Below are 25,389 nucleotides of genomic sequence, written 5' to 3' on the forward strand. Positions count from 1 at the left end.
ACGGGTATGTGAAGAGGCGGGATAGACCGTATTATCGAAAAAGATGGACGTCCATCTTTCGTTTCAAAAATACGGTTTGGACAGACCAAATGTCATGGATTTGGTCCCTTCTGAGATGGGCGGGGTTTTTTTTTGTTTTTTTGCGATAATGGAAACTAAAAGCGCCCAGCTCAGAAACATCCCAATCCAAGCCATTTGGTCTTGGGAGGGACAAATGTACAACACTACCAAAGCTCTTAGTGGTGAAGGGGGCAACTACATGTAGGTACAGTGGGTTTTAGAGTGGGGGGATGGGCCTGGGTCTGCCTGCCTGAAGTGCACTGCAGTACCCACTAAAAGTGCTCCAGGGACAGGACTTGTTGCTGGTGTATAACCTTGGCACAGCAGTTCACACCTGAAGACTAATCTCGCTGAAAACGTCCTTTATTTGAATAAGCACCTTTCCTCACAGTTAACTGCAGATCAGAGGTTGTGCCCCACTGGCAACGAGTCTCGCTGGTACTGAGATTAGCAGTAGGTCCCAGCTGGCAGAATGGTGTACAGTGCCCTCTTTCAGCAACATTCAAGGTAAGAACTAAGTGCTGTAACGTGGCTAACACATGAAAGGGATCTAAAAGTGTCTTACACAAATGGCCACTACCTCATGGACTACCGGAAACAAAACAGGGCACACTCTGACCCAGTAAGCAGAGGGAAAAGCACCACGGGAGTAGAGCCTACCAACTACCAACATTGTGAGCATTTAACACAAGCTAGTGGAATCATGGAGCCCCATACCCTTCACCCACCACAATGCATTGCTGATGAGACTCTGCAGTGCCCTTAACAGAAAAAGGTGTCACACTCACCCGAGACCCACATCAGAACCAGGGAAAGGCTGTCAGAGGATAGAACACATTCTGCTGTCATGGAGGTGGGTACGGCATTTGAGGCTGGCATACAGGCTGGGAAAAAAAGTTTGTAAAGTGGGTTTTTTTGGTGGGAGGGGGTTAGTGACCACTGGGGGAGTCCGGGGAGGTCATCCCCAATTCCCTATGGTGGTCATCTGGTCAGTTGGGGCACTTGTTTGGGACTTGGACCTGAAAAAAAGGGTCCAAATAAAGCGGACCAAATTCTCGTCAAAAACGCCCTTCTTGTTTTGATTATCAGCTAAAGACGCCTATCTCTCCTCGGCCGATAACCACGCCCCAGTCCCGCCTCCTACACGTTGAGGATGCAAAAAATTGGGTTTCGATTTATACCGATTTGGGCGCCCATGGGAAACGGACGCCCATCTCCCGATTTGGGTCGAAATATGGACATCTTTCTCTTTCGAAAATAAGCTGGATAGCATCCAGAATGTCCAGAGTAAAGGACTAAAATACAAGCTGATGCATTCAACTACCTTCTCTTACATGAGCACGCAGTTGTGGAATGCATTACTTACTACCTTGAAAACTAAAGACGAAATAACCAACTTTCGTAAATCTCTGAAGACACATCTCTTCAACAAGGCCTACAAAGAAAACCAACAACCTTACTAAATCCACCCATCTATCAAAGTCTACTTTCTATACCTATCCGCCTAAATCTTCTCTTCCTTCCCTTACTTAATATTTTCAAATCACTAATTGTATCTGACATCCTGGAATGACAAAGCCATAACAGGACTCTGTAAGCCACATTGAGCCTGCAAATAGGTGGGAAAATGTGGGATACAAATGCAATAAATAAATAATAAGATATAGATGGTTGTTCTGACTAAGGGCTAGTGGCCAACCAAGGAACGTTCACAGCTGGTTGGCAAATGCCCCCCACATGGGAGAAATTTTTGTTTCAATCAAAAGTAAAGGAGATTATGGACTAAATGGATATTGCACCACCCTCCAGATACTCAGTTGCAGTTTCATTCAAGCCCACAGAGTAGTGAAAGTATACGTTTCTATTTCAAACATCCTTCTCCTGCATAGTAACAGTAAGTGATGGCAGGTAAAGACCCGTGCAGTCCCATCCAGTCTGCCCAGCAAGGCGGACAAAGCTTTATCTGCCAATCTGTGCAAATTAGATCCCCGTGACCTGATTAAGAGGCTACAGTTATTTACATTTTTTTTTAATTCCATTCTCTTTTCTATATAGGGAATCCTCTGTATTTATCCTACGTTTTTGAATTCTGTCACTGTTTTTGTCCCCACCGCCTCCACAAGGAAGTGTATTCCAGGCATCCACCACCCTCTCTGTCAAAAAGTATTTCCTGATGTTACTCCTAAGTCTATCACTCTGCAACTTCAATCCATGTCTTTTAGTTCTGCTGCTTACCTATAGGAAAATTTACTACCCTTTTTAGAGGCAGAGGCTGCCAATCATACATCCCCAATACACAGAGTGGGACAGACCTTTTAGTTCTACTGTTTCCCTATAGGAAAATTTACTACCCTTTTTAGAGGCAGAGGCTGCCAATCATACATCCCCAATACACAGAGTGGGACAGACCTTTTAGTTCTACTGTTTCCCTATAGGAAAGTTTACCACCCTTTTTAGAGGCAGAGGCTATCCCCAATACACAGAGGTCTAGAGAATGAAACAGACCTCGACAGAAGTTGTCAACCCAGTGCAACAGAAACTTATGCATTTTTTTTGAAGACTGAGTATAATCTCCATCTGACACATTATCCCCAGGTGGAAACAGTCCGTTTTTCGGAGATGCCTGGAAGAACATGACAACACAACAGGTTACTTGGAATAGTAGTATCTCAGGGTACAAGCTTTTCTTTCAACTTGTACTCATGGCATCAACTCTTTGCATCCATCCTATCAGAGGAGTGTAGAGCAGCCTGCCTCAGACTGAGCCTTTGTAACTACACAGGAATGTGCAATATAACCAGTTCCACAGGACAAAGTGCAGATGGGATACCAGGTATTTCCTCCTCCTGGAGTTCATCGATCTGAGACCCATAAGGGATCTGATATGCCTATCTTTGGTGGGAGAGACAAGGGAGCTGGATGGGGAATTGGTTATATTCACCCCATTCATGCCAATCACAGTAGATTTCTATGATGTATTGTAAATAAAAACCATTATTGGTATAAAGCTCTTCTTTTTGGGCTGACAGCAGTAGCAAGAGTGTTCAAAAAAATTCTAGCTATAGTGGCAGCTCACCTCCATGTGCAAGGGATCTTTGGGTTTCTCAAGTTAGATGAATGGCCGGTGAAGAATGCTTGCGAGTGACCAGCATCTTTCACTCTGTAAATCACTCCTGCAATTGCTAGGATTTATTATAAACTTTGAAAAGTCCAATTTGACTCCATCACAAACTGTATTGCCATTGGATCCTGGACAGATACAAAGACAAGGAAAGCTTTCTTATCCAGACAGTAGACACTGAAACTGAGTCAAGTGTCTACTGTTTGTGAGAACCAGGAATACCACATCAACATGAGTTCAACTAGTAGTGCTGGCCCACATGGCAAGGATGGTACGTGTTGCCCCATTACTTACCCAATTGCATATGCGGAAATAGAAAAGGTTCAAAGAAGAGCAACCAAAAGGGGATGGAACACCTCTCATATGAAGAAAGACTAAAGCAGTTGGACCTCTTCAGCTTGGAAAAGAGATGACTGAGGGGGGATATGATTGAGGTCTCAAAATCCTGAGTAGTGTAGGATATGGGTAAAAGTGAATCGATTTTTCTGTCTTTCAAAAAGTACAAAGACCAAGGGACACTCAATGAAATTACATGGAAGTATTTTTAAAACAAAGAGGAGGAAATATTTTTTCACTCAAAGAATAGCTAAGCTCTGGAGCTCATTGCCAGAGGATGTGGTAACAGCGGTTAGTATATCTAGGTTTTAAAAAGTTTTGGACAAGTTCCTGGAGGAAAAGTCCATAGTCTGTTATCTAGCTAGACATGGGGAAGCCACTGCTTGCCCTGGGATTGGTAGCATGAATGTTGCTACTATTTGGGTTTCTGCTAGGCAGTGGTGTAGGAAGGGGGGGTGGGCCGGTCCGCCCCAGGTGCACGCCGCGGGGAGGGTGTTAGCTCCGCTGGTTCCCTGCTCTCTCTGCCCCGGAACAGGTTACTTCCTGTTCCGGGGCAGAGAGAGCAGGGAACCAGCGGAGCCGACGCAACTCCCAGCGACATGCACTCGGGGCGGTTCGGCCCATCCCTCGCCGCTTTCCCTCGTAAGTACGCGCTCCGGGGGGGGGGAGGTGCGCAGCGGCGACCCGCCCCGGGTGTCAGCTGACCTTGCTACAGCACTGTTGCCAGGTACTTGTGACCTGGATTGGCCACTGTTGGAACCAGGATACTGGGTTACATGGACCATTGGTCTGACCCAGTATGGCTATTCTTATGTTCAAGCTGCAGTAGAGGACTTTCACAAATATGATCATCTTACATAGCCTTTGTTGAAACAGATTTTCAGCACAAGCACAATGGCAATGGATTCTAGTGCTGGGAGTCATTTGTGACGATTTTTCTTATCCTTCCACTGCTGCAGCTTCTTATCAGTTGATAACATGGACACTTTGCAGTCAGGATGAAGGCCCCATTTACTCACACACTATACATAGTGGCCATTTGGGAACATACCATGGCTCACAGGCATAGGCGGTCGGTGGCCCAACTGTTTGGGGAGGCTAAAGGGGGCGGGGTTAGGGGTGGGGCCAGGGGTGGAGCTTAAATCCATAATTGTCTGATCACACACAGAAAAATAAAAATAAATGTCACAATTAATACCTTTTATTAAATTTAGTTATTAGTTATGTATCATATGTCAAAGAATAAAGTGGTTGCTCAAAGCATATACTAACCACAATCGCTCAACTCCAAAACACTATGCACAACTTTGTGCAAAAACACACTCTGAACCTTACTGTACCATAAATATTACACTGGGCAGAACCTAATACACCAATATACCATCCATACGGAAAATGCAGACCATCAACAATATTGAAAGAAGGGATCATAATATCACAATTCTCATGTAGAGCCACAAAACATCCTAATTCATGTTTAATGTGGGATAAAATGTCATAAATAAGTAAATAAACTTTTAATGTTGAACACCTAATTCTCAAAGTGGACATATTCCAAACAGTATAATGAAAATAAAATGATCTTTTCTACCTTTGTTGTCTGGTGACTTTGTTTTTCTGATTGTGCTGGCCCAGTATCCGATTCTGCTGCTATCTGTCCTCTTAACTCCGTTTCCAGGGCTTCCTTTCCATTTATTTGTTTACTTTCCGCCTTTCTTCTTCATTTCTTGTCCTACATCCGTAAGTAAAAGCTGGGTCCTCCGCAAACTTGACTGTCCAGTGGATCCAGCTTTTGCCTATTTTCTTCATCCATGTGCAGTTTTTCTACTCTCTTCCTTTTCCGTCATCTCATCTCCTTCCTCACTCCTCCCTCCCCCTCCATGTCCAGCAACCCTCCTCTCCCCTCCCCTCCATCCACCCATGTCCAGCAACTCTCCTCTCCCCTGCCCTCTTCTCTCCCCTTCATTCACCATGTGCAGCAACCCTCCTCTCCCCTCCCCTCCATCCACCCATGTCCAGCAACCCTCCTCTCCCCTGCCCTCTCCTCTCCCCTTCATCCACCATGTGCAGCAACCCTCCTCTCCCCTTCCCTCCATCCACCCATGTCCAGCAACCCTCCTCTCCCCTGCCCTCCATCTACCCATGTCCAGCAACCCTCCTCTCCCCTGCCCTCTCCTCTCCCCTTCTTCCACCATGTGCAGCACCCTCCTCTCCCCTTCTTCCACCATGTGCAGCAACCCTCCTCTCCTCTCCCGTCTGCCCTCGTTTCCTTCCTGCCCCCCCCCCCCCCCCCCCCCCCGCCGTACCTTTAAATATTATATTTTTGCTGGAGTCGCGGGCAGCGCCTGCATTGAAGGCATCAGCAGGCTCATCGCGGTTCCAGGAGCCTTCCCTCGCAAGTCGGATGATGGCTCCGCCCCCGTAGAAACAGGAAATATGTCAGAAGAGGGCGGAGCCATCATCCGACTTGCGAGGGAAGGCTGCTGGAACCGCGATGAGCCTGCTGATGCCTTCAATGCAGGCGCTGCCCGCGACTCCAGCAAAAATATAATATTTAAAGGATGGGGGGCGGGGCAGTGGCGGGCTGGGGAGGCTTAGCCTCCCCAAGCTTCTTATACGGGGCGCCTATGCTCACAGGATCCAAATACTGAACACTTGCATACCAAGTGTACACAGTGGCCTTGCACACACATTCAGGTGCTGTAGCAGCACAAATAAACTTTCAGCCAGGAAGAGTTGAACAACATATTTCATTATTGTGATTCCTTGGAGGTGGATCTTCTTGCTATAGAAGACAACACTAAGTGCCCACTATTTTGTTCAGTTCCAGCCTGTGGAGCTTGGCAGCTGACACCTTCCAACTATACTGGAGCTTGACCCTCCTTTTTGCATCTCCAACCATGCTGCTCATAAGAACATAAAGGAGATCATTTTAGAAGCCTTGTTTGTCCTCTGAACATGTAAATAATGTAATTTATTCATGTGTAAATGACAGTTTTAGAATGTCACTATTTACAAATGAAGACGATCATGTTTTGGGCATGGTTAAGGTGGATAAAAGAATTCTACCTAATTTTTTTTCTCCCTGGGCTTTTTACCATCTTTGAGGTATGTATAAAATTCTGCAAAGTGCTCATTTTCGACTGAGGCTTGAAATAAGTGATTGAGAGGATACTTTGTTTAGCCCTTTTAAAATATAAAAATTTAGCTTCCAGAGTGTTGTTCCTTAATTGGCTACACTTACACCTGTAAGTGTCTACAATATGACTCTTATACATGTAGACGCTGGCAATTGTACATGGAAGCAGTGAGAATCAGCCCTTCCATGTATAATCACAGGCATACATGGAGGCTGCTCAGAGATACTGTACATTTTCTTCATGTTTTGTTTTTTGAAATCAAAGGTCCAGCTGTACATACTGGCAAAGTGCAAATGTATTTGCTAGGGTCGTTTCCACAAATTTCCAGATGACACCCCCTCCCCCAATTTGGTCATTTAAGTTCCTACCACAATGTTCTGTGCAAAATGAGGCTTAAGATGTGCCATACTGGGTCAAACCAAAGTTCTATGCTAGGTAAGTTATCCATCTCCATTTTTCATTTTGATAGTTATCCACTCTGGAAAAAGGACAGAGGAAGCAGAAGTTTAAGCCTGTCAGGAAAGGGGAAGGGGTTCAAATTAAGTTGAGTCAAGAGGGATATTGCTGGGGTGAGAAGGGAAGAAATATGGGGTAGGGAACAAGCTTTATAACTGGGGAATTCTGTATACATTATTAGTATTTTAAATACTTTGTACAGAATTTTGAAATTTTTGCACAAAATTGTACATATTTTTGTGCATACTTCCCCCAGGTATGTATAATGACTTTCTGATTAATGCATTTAAGGAGAAAAATGGGTGAGAAAGAAAGGCTAAGGAAAATAAATTAAAATTGATGTTCGTTTGTGTTGTTGAAACATGAGAAAATGCATCTGAGGTATGATGGTGATTCTGTTGCTCAAGCAGTGCAAATGTATTCTTCAACCTGCTGTGCTTTCTGTAGGAGTTCCGTGCTTTTGAGCTGCTGCGTAGTGGGCTGGACAGATCCAAATACCTTTTGGTAAAGGAAGCAAAGATCATTGCAATGACCTGCACACATGCAGCCCTGAAGAGACATGACCTGGTGGAACTGGGATTCAAGGTACAGCCTGCAGTTCAAGGGATAGAATTACCTTAGACTTTTGAGTATCTCTTCGTGGCCTCACTGACACAGAGGGAGGTCAAAGGAATGATGGAAAACGTGGGTGGCTAGAAATATTTCTGTTTGTTGATTTTTAGGGGGCAATTCAATAACCACACACCACAATTTAGGTGCCTAGATACAGCACACCGAGCGTTAATTCTGTAATAGCATCTAGGTGCAAAGATTGCTGTGGTGAAACAGGAGACTTATGTTTGTGATTTATGATGTAGCTGTATGACATATTTTTCCCCATTGTATTTCTGTTGTTTGGCCAGCAGATGGTGTCTGTCCTCTGCTTTAAAGCTATTACAGAGGTGACTGTTTTCCTTAATGCTGTGGGCTCTGATTGGCCCTGAACTTCAAAATCCAGCTAGTATGTGCTGGAGATCCCCAGTCTCAGAAAGGGATTGTGGAGGGTAAAGATCTCTCCACCGAGACCCTGTTCCAAACCTGTGAGCAGTTATTTTCCTAAACTCCCAAGGTACTACTCGGGTAGTAAGAAAATGTTTAGTTAGTTTTATTGTTGTTATTGTTTACTGTTTTCATCTTTGTTTCTTTTTTTTTTCACCATTTACTGTTCCACTTTTCTGATAATAAACCTATTAGTTTATTTGCTCTGTTGTCCTAGACTGACTAAGAATCCTTGTGGTTTGTGTTCTCGGTCTGTGGGTGTTTTCTAGGAACTGTGGGACCTCTGGGGTTGTGGCCCCAATGTCCTTAGAATCCACCAGGGATTAACGTGCAGGTGGGAGGCTTACCCAAAGGCAAGAGAAACCCAGAGCGGTGGGATGAAGGGTATGCCAGTGTAGAGCATGTTCACAGGTGCAGGTAGACCTGAGCAGTGCTGGGACAGATCCTTTAGGTGGCCTCAGGGGTTAACCCCAGGTGGGTGCTAGGCATTTCCTGACAATTGCATTATCTAATAACAGCATAAATCAGCGTCAATTCACCTACATTTTGATGCACTCACTTATGCTATGTCAGTAGGCGTAAGTGTGCATGCCTAAATGTAACACTTTATGTTTAAACTGTTTTATTAACAATTCTCACAATACAAAATGATGTAGAATATGCATATAGCATTGTTTGATATATAAAACAGCATTTTTACAACATATTCAACTTCGCCAAACACTTTTCATCCCCAATTTTTTCCCCCCCTTCCCCCTCCCCTCTTGATAATTCCTTGTCCCATGCTAACATTAGGTTTTGAGTGGCTCTTGTTCCTAATATCATACTCTTGAATACTTCATTAGGTAAAATAGTGCTTATCACAAAATATCAGTAACTAAACATCAAAGCTCTAGATCACTGCCAAGCTTAGCCATTTACGTCTCACTCAACCCCTCCAAACCCCCCCCCCCCAATACCTCCCCCCCTTGCAAGCAGATTTCCACTTTAGATTAAATTATCTACTCCAGGCTATCCGTATTCTCCATTATTCTACTATTTATCAGGCATTAACAAGCAGACTACGTCCCCTTGGACTAAGCATTTGCAGGTATGGTGTCCAAATCTGCAGAAATCGCACTCTTCGTTTAGGCGATCGTTTTGAATCCCTAGCCTCCCAAGAGGCCAGGAGATGCACCTGATTGCGCCAATGCCAGTAAGCTGGCCCTTCCGATGAGACCCAGTATTGCATAATGCATTTTCGCGCTACCAAGCTCAGCTTTCTGCATAGCATTATAGCGGGGGCTCCTAATGGGGCAAACGCTCTTGGTTGATCCAACAGAAACTGCCGCTCCGTTCCTTGAACTCTGTTCCCCAATCGAATCAAAAACCCTCTTACCCTCTGCCAAAACATGCGCACCTTGGGGCATTGCCACAATGCATGATATAACGAGCTGGGACCCCCTCCGCATTTAGAGCATCCCGAGTTGTCCGGCCCCAACATATGAGCCAGTTGTGTTCTAGACATATACCCCCGTAAGACCACTCTATAACCACACTCCCTCAGCCTCTCATCTGTTACCAACGCCCGTATGCCCTTCAAGGTAGCTGACACATCCCATGTTGCCAGGGAGATCCCCAAATCTTGTTCCCATTTTCGCTTAAGATCAACGTATTGCCTCTGAGGCCTACGCCTAGCCAGTGCCCCATACAGTGCTGATACAGATTGTTTCTCCATCTGCAACTCCTCAAAGAAAACCCTTAGCAGCTCTCCCATCTGCCCTCTCAGGGATATTTGGCTCAGGGACTTCACATAGTGTCGGACCTGTGCATAGGCAAATCTATTACCCCAAGCTGATCCCACTTTATCTTGAAGAGCGTCAAATGTTATCATTTCCCCATTGTCCAACAATAGGTGTTCCAATCTTGTGATGCCCAGCCCTTGCCACCTGCCAAATGTCGGGTTATCTATCCCTGCCTCAAAAGCAGGATTGCCTACGATTGGGATTTGATCTGTAACGTGTGGTTGGCCCCCCATTTGCCGCATCCACCACTGCCACGCCTCCCGAAGGGGTTGTAGTATGATACTTTTTTTAAATTTAGAGGGGAGCTGACTTCGAGGTAAGTGGAGCAATGCTAATATATCATAGGGAGCAAAAAAAGCTTCCTCCAAGCCCGTAGGTGTATAATACTGCGTGGCATTCACCACATCTACTAAGTGGCGCAGCAAACACGCCTGATTATATAGGAACACATCCGGGATACCCATTCCCCCCTGTCTCCAGCTCCCTATTAACTGATTTTGGCTAACTTTAGGCTTTTTGCCTGCCCAACAAAATCTACTGAAAAGGCGCATCATCCGCTTCAAATCAACTCGCGATAGACGTATGGGTAAAGTTTGAAGAACGTACAACCAGCGCGGAAACAACACCATTTGTACTACATGTATCCGTCCCATTAATGACAGTGGCAGACTCATCCAAGAGTCCAATTTAGTTTTTGTATATTCCAGTAAGATTTTAACATTCAACTGATATAAATCTAATGTATTCATTGTGAGTCGGATTCCTAAATATTTAAAGGACTCTCTGGCCCATCTCAACGGAAATTCGGGAGCCCAGTCCCTCTGGTTCACCTCTGGCGAAGCCAGCGCTTCTGACTTGTCTAGATTAATACGGAAACCTGAGTAGTCGCCATATTCACGAAAGGTTTCCAATAACGTATCTAAGGATTCCCTTGGGTTTGTGAGATGTACCAAAATGTCATCCGCAAATGCTGCAATCTTAAACATGTGTGTCCCTAAGCCAACTCCCCGGATCAAAGGGTTTGCCATGATGTCTCTAATAAGGGGATCTAAAACCAAAACAAAGAGAAGAGGGGACAATGGGCACCCCTGCCTCGTGCCCCTCCTAATACAGAAACTTTCCGATTCTATCCCGTTTACTCTCAGAGTGGCACATGGGTTGGCATATAAAGCATGTATTGCTTCAACAAATCTCCCTGAAAATCCATATTGTTCCAACGTGTCAAAAAGAAACTTCCAGTGAACCTTATCAAAGGCCTTTTCCGCATCAAAGCTGATCAGCAATGATGCTACCTTCGCCTGCGAGCTGTGTTCTAGTGATGTCAATATTGCTCTCAAGTTTTTACTCACAGCTCTACCTCCCACAAATCCTACTTGACTTTCATGAATCAACCTTGGGAGCAGCCTCGCCAGTCTATTAGCCAAGATTTTTGCCAATAACTTGGTATCATAATTTAACAGGGAGATAGGCCGGTACGATGTCGGCTCTAGAGGGTCCCTCCCCGGTTTCAACAAAACTATTATTTGAGCCCTATTCAAGTCTGGGGGTAACCTTTGTCTCTCTATCACTTGGTTCAAAAATCTAGTAATTGCAGGTATAACCCCTCCTTCCATTAATTTATAGAATTCTCCCCTTAAACCATCTGGTCCCGGGGCTTTTAGTCGTGGGCTGTGAGCAATAACCAAACTGACTTCATCTTCAGTAATTAATTGATTGAGACTATCCAGCTCTTGTATTGTAAGCTTTGGTAAAGCCAGATTTTCTAAATACATCTGGTTTAGCAGACCGTCTTCCTCTGGGGAAGCGTACAGCTCTTGATAAAAGGCCCGAAAAGTTTCACATATTGCTTTGTCTGATGTGTGGAGCCCTCCCCCCCTTTGTCTCAGTGCCAAAATATTCTTAGTCCCTCCCCGGGGGTTAATTATTTTTGACATCAACTTGCCTGTTTTATTACCATGTTTATAGAGCATATATCTATAGTATAACTGTGACTTGTGTGCCCTTTCTTGCAAAAGTACATTTAAGGCGGTCTGAAGTTCCAGCACTTGTTGTTTATCACCTATCGCGTGTGTCTCCCCATATCTCTTCCGTGACTTACAAAGTTGGGTACTCAAACGCAAGATGTTTCTATCTCGTGTCTTCCTCACAAAGTGTGCATGACTTATCACTTCACCTCTAAGAACCGCCTTAGCCGCTTCCCAAAACAAAACTGGGTCTTCTATGTGTTCTTGATTATGAGTACTGTATTCCGCCCAGCAAGCTTGTAACCTGCCTTTAAGCATTGGATCTGAACTGAACTCCAGGGGAAATTGCCATTTGTATTCCTGTGGAGTTGTACCGCTTGGTATCCATTCTATCTTAACCCAGGCATGGTCCGACACCATGTACGGTCCTATCTCCGCTGTTGTCACTTCCCCAAACATCTGACGTGATGTCAGAATATAGTCAATTCTCGACTGAGTGGAGTGGGCCCGCGACAGGTGTGTATAGTCTTTCTCACCTGGGTGCAGCACCCGCCACACATCAACCAGGCCCAACATCTGGCTCAACTGTAAGAGGCCTCTATTATTATAACATGAAGAGGCCGTCTCCGGGGCTGATCTGTCCAGGGAGGGGTCCCAAGTTGCATTTAAATCACCCCCCAGCACTATAGCTGCGTGCGGTTGCCTAAGCAAAAAATTTATCAAAGTTTGATAAAACTTCCGATCATATCTATTTGGAGCATAAACATTACAGATTAGCAGTTTCTGTCTCCCAACTACCACTTCCAATATAACATAGCGGCCTTCAGTATCAATCAGAAGTGGATTAATTACAGAGGCTATGCCTTTTCTAATTAGTATCGCTACTCCTCCCTTTTTACCTTGTGCATTTGCTGCTATACAATCCCCGACCCACCAGGTGCTGAGCTTGGCATGTTCAATCTGGTTCAGATGCGTCTCCTGCAAGAGTGCTATGTCCGCCCTTTGCCTATTTAATTGCTGTAAAATCTTAGAACGTTTGATTGGCGAATTAACTCCGCCTACATTCCACGTTAGTATTCTTACTATTCTTGGATTTGAAAGTGTGTGCCTTTCTCCATAAATGTCCACTGTTGTACTCGAGGGGGACATCCCAGCCTCTGCCCCCCCCCCACTTGCACCTCCACTGTGTCAACTTCATTGTTATGTTCTACATCCTTACTAATTAAGACTTGTGCCCTGCTTGCATCCATCTTCCCTCCCCCCACCCCCTCCCCCCCCCAAACCCTATATCCCTTATTCTCAGGTCCACCAATTAGGACCTTGACTTCCTTACGTCTCTCCCTCCCCCCTCCGCATTATACAATGTTACAGTAAACATAAAACATAACTTTCTTGTCAAGCTGAGCAGACATTTACAGGGTCTCCCCCCTCTTACCAGGGGTTCAAATCGGTTCACCCACAGGCCGTGTCTGCCATATAGTGTCTTAATTAACAGCAAAAAAAAAAAAAAAAAAAAAATCAACGTTCAAGTCTAACTCACAAACCATAGGACCTTAACTTTCCAACTGCAGCCTTCTTGCCAATCTTTCTGCTACTATAAGTGGTCCATCTTTGTTCTTGGCTGGGAGATTACTGTAGTGTCATATCTTGACCAATCAGGTCTCCGCTGACCTCTCCGTATGACATTACTCAATGTTCTCAGAGTGTTCTCTTTCTATGCTGTTCAACTTGCATCTGAAGATAATGTTCCCAGCTGTTGTAGAAATTCTTTAGCCGCCCCTGCCGTCTCATATGTCTTAGTAATGCCATTATGCGTGACCCGCAATTTGGCAGGGTATTGTAGTGCAAATCTTATTTTCTTTTGGAATAGCGTTGAGCAAACCTCCGAAAACTGTCTCCTCCGTGTTGCTACCCCTGCTGAATAATCTTGGAAACATCTTACTGGGATTCCTTCATACTCTAATGCTTTCCCAGCTCTCAGCAACTTCATCACTTCTTGTTTTTGCGCATAGTTCAAAAATTTTAGAATTACCACTCTTGGCTTATTGGTGCCCGTCATTTTCATCCCGATGCGGTGAGCCCGTTCTATTTGTATCGGCCCCGAGGCTTCTGGGTATTGTAGTTCACTGGCAAACCAGCGTGCCAAAAAAACCTCCAAGCCCCGTTCGGGTAACGTTTCTGGCAGGCCCACCACTCGGATATTATTTCTCCTGGACCTGTTTTCTAAGTCCTCAATCTTTTCCTCCATCGCCTGCAGCTTTTTTTGAGTTATTTCTTGTATTGTCTCCACCTCCGTTACTCTATCCTCAATTTCACTCACACGTGTTTGAAAGCCTGCACAATCCCGAGAAAGATCTGTGAGCTGTTCTTTTACCTTTTCCAGGTTAGCATTTATGGGGGAAAGCCGGCGATCCAACATAGCTTCTAACACTGAGGACATTTCTGAGGTTATTTCGGCGATCCAGGCCGATGACACTGTCGGGCCCGGCGGACTTGCGGGCGGCGCCATCTTGTCTTCTGCTCCTCTACCACGGAGCTTATCTTTATGTACATTTTTCGCTGCCATTACGCCGCCAATTAAGTTGAAGTGTACGTTGCCGGCCTCTCTACCTTTTCAGGCTGCGGCGAATTTCGTTTTTAGATCGCGGTTTGTGGGCTGATCATGCGAAGGGGGGATTGAAGCCGGAGAGATCTTTTTCCTTCAACCCCTCGCGGTCATGACGTCACCGGAAGTCCTTTTTCAAATGTAACACTTTAATAACTAAAGTATTCAGTTAAGTGCATACGTGTTGGTCCTGTCCATGCTCCTGTTCTGTGAATACTCCCTTTAATTTACATACTGAGTTGTGTGCGTCATTTATAGAATAGCACTGAGTGCTCACCTAGCACTAGGTGCACAAGTGTACACTTACCCACATGGTAAAATTCTATGTATTTAAGTGAGCAAATGGTCCTTAAGTTAATGCACCAAGCTAAAAAAATGAGAGTAACTGCCCGCTACTATAATTAATTAGGAAACTATATTCATAGCTAAACTTCCTGTCAGCTTTTTGAAACTAAATGTTAGCATATAACAAGGCTATGAAAAATATTGTCTGAATTTCTCAGGTCACACGAGTTACTTAAAATAATTTTTTAAACATTTTTTTACAGCCTCAATCTCTTGTTTAAAGTATAAAATAAAAAAGTTTTCTAACCTTTCTAATCTTTTTCCTTGCACACTAGCAGCAATGTACATGTAATTTATTTTGGTGGTGGGAGATGAAATCTTTACACACATTACTCTGTTGCTAACTGTTTTCCTCATTGTGTCCTTTCAGTATGACAATATCTTGATGGAAGAATCTGCTCAGATCCTGGAGATAGAAACATTCATACCCCTCCTGCTCCAGGTAAGAATTGACCCTCAGATCTCTTCTCTTTTCTAGTAAACTGTGGTATCTGTTTTTGTCTAATGTTCTCTTCAGGTTGCTTTCCCTCTTAGCCCGCTGTCATCAGCCCATGTTATCTGGGAGCCTGCGCTATCCTAATAAAATGGTCCCAAACATGGCACCCACCTCCTGGAACTGAGGAAGCAGGATATTATAGTCTCAAGAAAAACAGAATAACATTAGGGATGCAGCTATCAACATGGGCTACCATTAAGACATTATTTTTCAACTCTTGTTCTATTTTAGCACAGGCCTATTTTATGCAATGAGATCTAATTACTAAAATCTGGAGTTAACACTAAAATAGCAACTTCTCCCCTAAATTTACTAAATAAATAAGCATGGCAGAAGAATTCCCTCTATGTTGGCAGACAGTGGTTCATTTGTGTTACAGGTTACAATTTATTACCACTAACACCAAAAGTTTGAAGCGGTTTACAATAAAATTAAAATCAAGAAAAAAGTTTTAAACAAATAATCAGAAGCCAAATCAGAACTAACAAAAAAAACTTCTTAAAAAGAGAAGTTTTTAACATCTTTTTAAAATGTGTATACTCTAAACTGTGTATTAAGGAAGCATGCTCGCCAAATTTAGGAGCTTTTTCAGAACATGACTAGTAAGTGGAATACATTATTTGGGAAGTAGTTTTTTATGCATTTTAGTTCCCACGTGGTTTGGAACATATTCTTTGTAGTGTTTGAGATTTGTTTATCGAATGATAGGTTGCAATCAAAGGTGACTCCTTAGATTGTCGGTTATTGGAAGGGATGTCCCCCTGACGGTTAAGTTTGAGAAGTGATGAGTACTGTGTGGTGACATGATTCAGACATTGAGTTTTTTCTTTGTTCAGTTTGAGCTTGAACATCGCAGCCCATGATTCCATTGTGTTTATGCCATCTATTATTCTGGTCTCGATTTTGTTAAGGTTCTTTTTGAAAGGGATGTTGATTGAGACATCAGCATATATGAGAGGGTTAAAACCTTGTTTGGATGGTGTTCAAGCAAGAAGGACCATCATCAGGTTGAATAACGTTGGTGAGAGTGGTGAGCCCTGGGGGACACCGCATCTCGCTATCCATGGATGGAAGAGAGATGAATTTGTCTTCACTTGATGATCTGATGGTCAGGAATCCTAGGAACAAATCAAGGACTTTCCCTCCAATACCAATTTTATCAAGTACTCTTTTGAGGATATGGTGGTCAACTATGTCAAAAGCGCTTGATGTGTCAAATTGTAAAAGCAGAATGTTTTTTCCTTTTGTAATTTCCTTTTTGAGGTTAGCCAGTAGTGTAATTAGTACTATTTCAGTGCTGTGTTGTGTTCTGAAGTCTGACTGCAAATCATCCTTGGACTATCTGGGAGCCTTTTTTGATACAGAAAAAAGGAAAGACTTCATGATAACATAAATAATCTCCAGGCTTCAGACTCAAATTGAGAGGTAGATACCCAAAACCTGGGATTACCTAAAGGTTCGAGAATCTATAGCTGCATTTCTGGATTTGGGCCCATGAACACAGGTACACATAAAGCCATTACAGAAATTCCCCCTTTCTCTTGGTGGTCAGCACAGTCACATAATTAAAAGGTGAGATTGCTCCTCCAGACTGAGGTCAAACCAGTCCAACTTTGGTGGTTCACCAAATGTAGTCTGAAAAATGGAAGCACTCATTGGATAATTATGATAACCCTGAGTGGCTGGAAAATATATTGTCAGAAGTAGATGGTACAGGTTTGCTGGAACACTTGGATTTGGATTTATGTCTTTTAATTGGAAGCTCAAGGTGAGTTAAATTGATACAGTTGCCAGCTACCAAAGCAAAGTGTGAACGTGATAATGAATTTTCTGTGCCAATGCCACAATTCTGGAATATACAAATTGAAATGGAGTCACCAAGAGCATTCTGATAGCACAGGAAGTTAGTATACTGCTCATAGGGGCAGAGTGACATCTTTAGGCACCATCAGTGGCCCACACTGCAGGAACTGAAAACATCCAAGCAGATTATCTTAAGTTCACAGATGCCGGAAACTGGGGAATGGGACCATCAAAAGCAGCATTTTCCAATCATGCGCTATTGGGGCTGAGCCTCTGATGGCCACATAGAACACCAAGTTCTCACATTTCTTCAGTCAGGGAAGAGAATGGGGATCCTTGATCTTGTGTACCTTGTCTGAGCCATGGCCTGCTCACAGACTCCTTTGTTTTTCCCCATGGCCTCTAATAGCAAGAAGACCATAGAAAATTATGGCTTAACTAGGTCCTATAGTTCTTTGGTGAATATGATAAGCAGACCTCATCAGGCTCAAGAGTTGGGAGCATGAAACTCCCTCAGGACCAGAGGCTTTTCTTATGGGGACTGATATTTGTAAATGACTTGTCTTCATTTTGTCTCACCGCCTGGCTATTGAGAGGTCCTGTTTGAGGAAGGAGGAGTACTTATCAGGCATGTAAGGGTCTACTATCCTGTTGTAAGTATTTGTTAATAAAACTTGGTATTTCACTTATGACAAACATGTCTCCCTTCTAAGTATCAGTCCCCTTGAGTTTAATCTTTTTACAAGAAGCATTACAGAAAGGACTGCAGCAAATTCTCTCAAAGTTCAAGTGGTGGTTACAGCTTCTTACTGGAGATTGATATAAGGTATATCCCCATTAGTACATCTGGATGTCTCACAAGTTGCTGGTAGAGAATGACACGGGGGGAGGGAACAGAGCCTGCAGGGATGGGGACAGAGCTTGAGGGGATGGGGACAGATCACGCAGGGAAGGGGCGGGGATGGGAACAGAGTCCATGGAGATGGGGACATACTTTGTCCCCGTGTCATTTTCTACTTTGAAGCCTGGTGATGAATTTGTTTGATGCAGACGATGATATTTAGATTTTTTGGAAAAACAAGCAAACATACTGGCCACAACTAGCAAAATTTGGACTCGGGATCCTGTATATTCCTGCTACCAGCACATCATCTAAGAAGATATCTTCTATTGCAGAAAAGACTGTGGAAGACAGGAAAGCTAGGCTGAATCCTGAAATTGTTAATGACTTATTCATCCACAAATTAAAAAATCATAGCAGTACTTACTACTACTACTACTACTACTACTACTACTTAACATTTCTAGAGCGCTACTAGGGTTACGCAGCGCTGTACAATTTAACAAAGAGAGACAGTCCCTGCTCAAAGAGCTTACAATCTAATAGACAAGTGAACGGTTGGTCCGATTGGGGCAGTCTGGATTCACTGAACAGTAAGGGTTAGGTGCCGAACGCAGCATTGAAGAGGTGGGCTTTAAGCAAAGACTTGAAGACGGGCAGGGAGGGGGCTTGGTGTAAGGGCTCAGGAAGGTTATTCCAAGCATAGGGTGAGGCGAGGCAGAATGAGTGGAGCCTGGAGTTGGCGGTGGTGGAGTTGCCCTGCTAGGGCATACAGAATGGGTTGTAGTTTGTACCCTCTGGACATTTTAACAGGGTGGATTAGGATTCCTTGGGGTAGTAGAAGTCAGCTATTATTGGGGTTGGAACGGTAGAGTGTGGTGGGGGGTTATTATAGTTGCTTGTTGTTATTGTTTTCTATTTGTGATTTATAAACAGTAGTTGCACAGCATATTGTTCCTTTTTATACTTTTATACTTATGATGATTTTTGAATAAAATCATACGTGTTTGAGGCTTCTGCAGATGAGGACAGAGCCGACGGGGACAGAGACAGGGCCCATGGGGACAGAGACTGAACCTGCGGGGATGGGGTGGGGATGGAGACAGAACCCTTGGGGTCGGGAACAAACTTTGCCCTCTTATCATTGTCTACCTCCTGGTACTAAGACTAGACTCTGCTGTGTATCTTTGTCATCAACTCTGTTTGAACTAATAAGAAGCTCAAAAAATACCTTATACACAAAGCAACCTTCCTGGTGGCAATCTGCTCACTGAGACAAGTCTGGGAGTTTCAGACTCTTTCCTTTAGAAAATCATACTTAATATTTTAGGACACTGTGGTCCATATTCACACTGTTCCTCATTCGTACCGATGGTGGTCTCTTCTTTGATAAGAATTTAGTGATTTCTCTACCTGCTTTCAGAAGGAAGGACTAGGGGGAGAATTTCTAGACACTTTCATCTCCTGGACATACATAGGGTTCAGTTATCACCTCTACTTATATTTTAAGAGGGTGTTTAATATCCAAGGAGCCAGACATTTACAGGGTAGCCACTTGGCCTTCCTTGTTTGCTGATCACTACTTCTTAGGTATACAGGCCAGAGAGGATGCCATTTGGGGCAGGCATCCTCAGAGTGGGTTTATTAGGACCTCCCATACAGTGGGGGAAATAAGTATTTGATCCCTTGCTGATTTTGTAAGTTTGCCCACTGACAAAGACATGAGCAGCCCATAATTGAAGGGTAGGTTATTGGTAACAGTGAGAGATAGCACATCACAAATTAAATCCGGAAAATCACATTGTGGAAAGTATATGAATTTATTTGCATTCTGCAGAGGGAAATAAGTATTTGATCCCCCACCAACCAGTAAGAGATCTGGCCCCTACAGACCAGGTAGATGCTCCAAATCAACTCGTTACCTGCACGACAGACAGCTGTCGGCAATGGTCACCTGTATGAAAGACACCTGTCCACAGACTCAGTGAATCAGTCAGACTCTAACCTCTACAAAATGGCCAAGAGCAAGGAGCTGTCTAAGGATGTCAGGGACAAGATCATACACCTGCACAAGGCTGGAATGGGCTACAAAACCATCAGTAAGACGCTGGGCGAGAAGGAGACAACTGTTGGTGCCATAGTAAGAAAATGGAAGAAGTACAAAATGACTGTCAATCGACAAAGATCTGGGGCTCCACGCAAAATCTCACCTCGTGGGGTATCCTTGATCATGAGGAAGGTTAGAAATCAGCCTACAACTACAAGGGGGGAACTTGTCAATGATCTCAAGGCAGCTGGGACCACTGTCACCACGAAAACCATTGGTAACACATTACGACATAACGGATTGCAATCCTGCAGTGCCCGCAAGGTCCCCCTGCTCCGGAAGGCACATGTGACGGCCCGTCTGAAGTTTGCCAGTGAACACCTGGATGATGCCGAGAGTGATTGGGAGAAGGTGCTGTGGTCAGATGAGACAAAAATTGAGCTCTTTGGCATGAACTCAACTCGCCGTGTTTGGAGGAAGAGAAATGCTGCCTATGACCCAAAGAACACCGTCCCCACTGTCAAGCATGGAGGTGGAAATGTTATGTTTTGGGGGTGTTTCTCTGCTAAGGGCACAGGACTACTTCACCGCATCAATGGGAGAATGGATGGGGCCATGTACCGTACAATTCTGAGTGACAACCTCCTTCCCTCCGCCAGGGCCTTAAAAATGGGTCGTGGCTGGGTCTTCCAGCACGACAATGACCCAAAACATACAGCCAAGGCAACAAAGGAGTGGCTCAGGAAGAAGCACATTAGGGTCATGGAGTGGCCTAGCCAGTCACCAGACCTTAATCCCATTGAAAACTTATGGAGGGAGCTGAAGATGCGAGTTGCCAAGCGACAGCCCAGAACTCTTAATGATTTAGAGATGATCTGCAAAGAGGAGTGGACCAAAATTCCTCCTGACATGTGTGCAAACCTCATCATCAACTACAGAAGACGTCTGACCGCTGTGCTTGCCAACAAGGGTTTTGCCACCAAGTATTAGGTCTTGTTTGCCAGAGGGATTAAATACTTATTTCCCTCTGCAGAATGCAAATAAATTCATATACTTTCCACAATGTGATTTTCCGGATTTAATTTGTGATGTGCTATCTCTCACTGTTACCAATAACCTACCCTTCAATTATGGGCTGCTCATGTCTTTGTCAGTGGGCAAACTTACAAAATCAGCAAGGGATCAAATACTTATTTCCCCCACTGTATATCCTATGTATCTAGACTGGTCTGGTCTGGTGGATCAATAAAGATTTGGTATTACCTGCTAGATATCGTTCCGTGAGTCCTGTCAAATCAGTACCAGATGCCCATCCATACTGTTTTCCTTCTCAGTTTGGACAGGGAAGAATCTTTTTACATGCTGAACTCTGAAATAGAATAAAAACATGTTGTATTTGCAGGAGCCTCTTGGTTCAGTTAGGCTCATGCTTTTGGGGGTAGAGCGTATTCTTAAGTTGCTGGAGTATAGCACCTGTATAGAGGTTATATCAGCAGTCAAGTTTTCCATCCCCAAGTTGTTCTGTGATTGTAGAAGAGCAAACCCATATGTCTGCATTGCTGTAGTTTAACTCAAGGAAAAATAATTAGCAGGTAAGATCCCATTTTTCCTTAAACTATGTCTGAATTCAGGATAAAGACCTTTTACTGCCCAACAGAGCAAGTTTTGCTCTGCCTTCTCTGCTAGATACCTTGTTCACATCCTTAGCAACAAATTCCACAATTTGATAATGTGTTGAGTGGGGAAAAAAACTCTCTACTTTTTGTTAGTAATTAAACTCTAAATCTCATAGACTCCTGAATTGTAATTCTGGACTAGCCAGTAGACCACAATTCCTCATCTCACATCCTTAGGAGCCCAATTAAACTACATTGTAACAATAATCTATATTGTTTTGTAGAACCCAGAAGATGGTTTTAGCCGCTTGAAACGCTGGATTATGATCGGTGACCATCACCAGCTTCCACCTGTCATTAAGAATATGGCTTTTCAAAAATACTCCAACATGGAGCAATCTCTCTTTACCAGGTTTGTCCGCCTGGGAGTGCCAACAGTGGACTTGGATGCCCAAGGAAGAGCGAGAGCCAGGTGAGCTGATGCCTAAGAAGAGAAGCAATGGATAACTAAGGGCCTCTTTACTAAACCGCACTAGTGATTCCCGCACGGCAAATGTGACACATCTGACATGAATGGGCTGTGGCGTATTTGCTACGCTGGGAATCGCTAGCACGGTTTAGAAAAATAAGGCCCTGTTGTAACACTTATGTTTGCATCATAAATGACTCACAAATACTAGGAAATTGTGACTTGTGTAGAAAAATCCATTTGAATATACAGGTCTGCTGTTACATTCTGCAAGAGTGAGAGCTGGTAGGACAAGGGTCCTGTGAACAATGGAGAAGCAGGCTAGGACACATTGATATCTAATACCAATAGACTTAGTATAGACATAGAAAATGCTTGCTGTTTGTACTTAAGGAACACCAAGATCTTTGTTTTATGAAGATAATTTTCAAATGGGTCCAGCTAGAAACTAAGGAATTAATTAGCTAGATTTCACAGTGTAAAAAGTTAACCATCCAAAATTACTAAAATTATTGCAGGCTTTCAGAGCATCCGTACTTTTAGTCAGATTAAAAAGAGGCATTCCCAGAGGAGTATTTAGGTCGGTCTGGTCCTGCTTCAAGGCAGACTAGGAGTCAGAATTTGGAGGCAGTAGTGCAACTCTGGCACACACAAGACTTTTCAGTGGACTCTGACCAATTTAATATTTTGTTAGGAGTCCTTTCAAATAATAATGGGAAATGACTGTGTGGACAGAATTCCAAATCAAGCCTTGCAATTGGAAGGTGATCTCAGGTGGGCCACCAGCTGTGTGAGCATTGACATGCCCTTTCAGAGTCAAGGCTTACCTGGGCATAACAGAAAAAGATGTGATTTGTTATCCAGTTAGATAGTATGGGGTAGATTTAAGAAAGAACATCAAAATATAAGTTCCAGGATGATGTATGCTAAGCATGAATTGTATAACTGCACTTCCTTTCAGAATTGCCATTATAGAATACTTGTGTAAGTCCACAGTTTCACACCTAACTTCAGGCGCAAGCACATATGCCATGTCAAAGGCTGTTATAAGTGTTCACGCCTAACTTTTGGCAGTTGGCACATAACACCTAGTACTCTATAACCTCCATGCCTAACTCCTTGGCACACCCCTGACCCGCCCATGCACCTTCCACATTCATGCCCCCTAGAAGTTGCATGTAATGAAATTGGTATGCACAACTTCTAGAATAGTGACTAATGGCAGTTAAAAGCCAATTGGCGCCAATGAGCACTAATTTAAACCAGTAATAGGCTGTTATCCCCAATTAACAGCCAATTATTGAATTAAGTTGTGCATGCAACTACCCTTATTCTATAATGTGTGTGTGCAAATTTGCATACTAGGCATACATTTGGGTGGACAAGTTTACAGAATCCGGGGGTATGTGTTTAGCTGCAGTGACAACAGACTTTTTGGATTCAAATGAAACATAAACCTGTTTTCCAGAGCTGAAACCATTTTTTTTCTGCTCTCAGGGCAGATGTTCGTAATTACAGCTTTCCTCTTCCTCTCCTGTCAACACATACACACTTTTTACATAATTCATCCCTTTCCTCATACGTTATCACCACTAATTCCTTTCTATTTATCCCAGTTCCTCCTCACAGTCCAGGGTCTTCTGCTATCCCTGGTCCTTTCCCATCCCTTTTTCTTCTACTTCCATATTTCCTACTTTTACTTTGCCATCCTCCCTTAGCTTTCAAATTGCCCTTTTTCAGCTCCCTTCTCTGTCCTTTGTTATCCCCTTCTCTGTCGCCCACCTTCTTAACTGTTCTTTGTTCCTGCATTTGCCATCCCCTTCTCAGTTTTATTGTTTTCTCTTTTTCTCCCACCAAACACTTTTGCAGTCCCTCTCTCTCTTGTTCATCTCCCCTCCCCAAGATATACCACACACTCTTGCTCTCTTATCGCATTCTCCTCACTTGGTGTTTCCCCTTCTAATCTAATCTGACATTTATAACCTGCTTAATCCCTAAAAAGGTTTGAAGCGATTAAAAAAAAATCTATTTTATATCTGCACAATACAAATTTCACACACTTGCTCTCTCCTCTCCCTTTCCTCCCCTTAAATCTCGCCTCCTACCTACATTCTCTCTCTTTCAGGGCCAGCTTAACCATTAGGCAAAGCAATACAATCACCTAGGGACTGAAAATTATTGTGGAGGGTGGAGCATATCTGAAGGTTTTCCTATGGTGCTTAATACTTGTATTGACCCTGCTTTCCTCCCATCCTCAACCATGCAGAAGCTGAAAAGATGTTTGTGTCTCTTGCTGCTGATTTGGCAAATTCACTGGCCAGAACAAACCAGAGGTGAAAAGTAGATGAACTGTAGCAGCAAGAAAAAGTGCTTCCTGTCTCATCCTTTGTCCGAATGTCCACCTTGTTCTCAGCTTATATTGAAGAAAAAGGGATGTAGGCTAGGGAGGAAACATGATTATTTTCAATTGGAGTTCCTGGGTACTCTTCCTGAGTCCCAGAGCTAAATTTTTGTACCAGGAGACATGAGGTCAAATGCAGAGAGTTTGTAAGTATCTCCGCCCTCTTCCCCCACCCCTCCCAACCAGCATATCCTTTACTGTTTTGTCACATACTCCCTGCCCAGTATCTATGTGTCTCTTGCCCCCTGTCCAGTATGGTGCATTTTCATCCTCTTTCCCCTCAAACCCAATAGCCAGATTCTGACTCCATAATCCTCAGATACATTTTGCCCCTCTCCTGGTTTGTAATCTCGCATCAGCTTCTCCTTCAAACTAGCCTTGTCCTCGAGTCCTCCTTCTTGGGCATTTGTCCATGGTTTGGCAGGGTTGCAAAATTCAAAAGCTCCAGGGACAGGCTGCATATAGTTTTGGCTGATAACATACACTCGTGCGATCCTTTGCTTGTCAGAGCATCCTGACCTTTGCAATTTGCAAACAAATTTTATGTCTGCCTCAGGAATTACAGGTGCACTGTTCACCTCCTCCCTTTCACCCTTGCTTGGCATTAAAGGAAGCATGGAGATTTGAGTAATTGCACAAATGGGTTTCCTTGGACTCTGCATGAGCTGATCAGGAGGTAGGAAAGTAGTTGTCTATTTTACTTCTTTAGTTCTGTGCCACCCAAATCTGAATTGGGGGACATCACCCCAGTGAAGCCCCTTGCAATGTGACACCCAAGGCAGTCTCTTCACGCCACACTCCCCTTTCCCTCCCGCCCTTCCCCAGCACTGTGGTTTTCTAAGGTCTTTAGTATACTTTAGGTGGAAG

At 43.8% G+C, this 25,389-nt stretch overlaps 1 protein-coding gene across 1 annotated transcript in view; it reads left to right on the top strand.

Moving 5' to 3' along the window:
• AQR (aquarius intron-binding spliceosomal factor) overlaps positions 1–25,389 on the top strand; it is a 211,628-nt gene that overhangs the window by 150,902 nt on the left and 35,337 nt on the right. Inside the window, exons 27-29 of the mRNA XM_030214054.1 lie at positions 7,561–7,698; positions 15,220–15,291; positions 21,937–22,124. Of these exons, the coding sequence (XP_030069914.1) occupies positions 7,561–7,698; positions 15,220–15,291; positions 21,937–22,124 (398 nt within the window). The remainder of the gene's footprint in view (positions 1–7,560; positions 7,699–15,219; positions 15,292–21,936; positions 22,125–25,389) is intronic.

The sequence above is a fragment of the Microcaecilia unicolor genome, chromosome 9, assembly GCF_901765095.1.
Source record: "Microcaecilia unicolor chromosome 9, aMicUni1.1, whole genome shotgun sequence".
In the NCBI taxonomy this organism is placed as follows: Eukaryota; Metazoa; Chordata; class Amphibia; order Gymnophiona; family Siphonopidae; genus Microcaecilia; species Microcaecilia unicolor.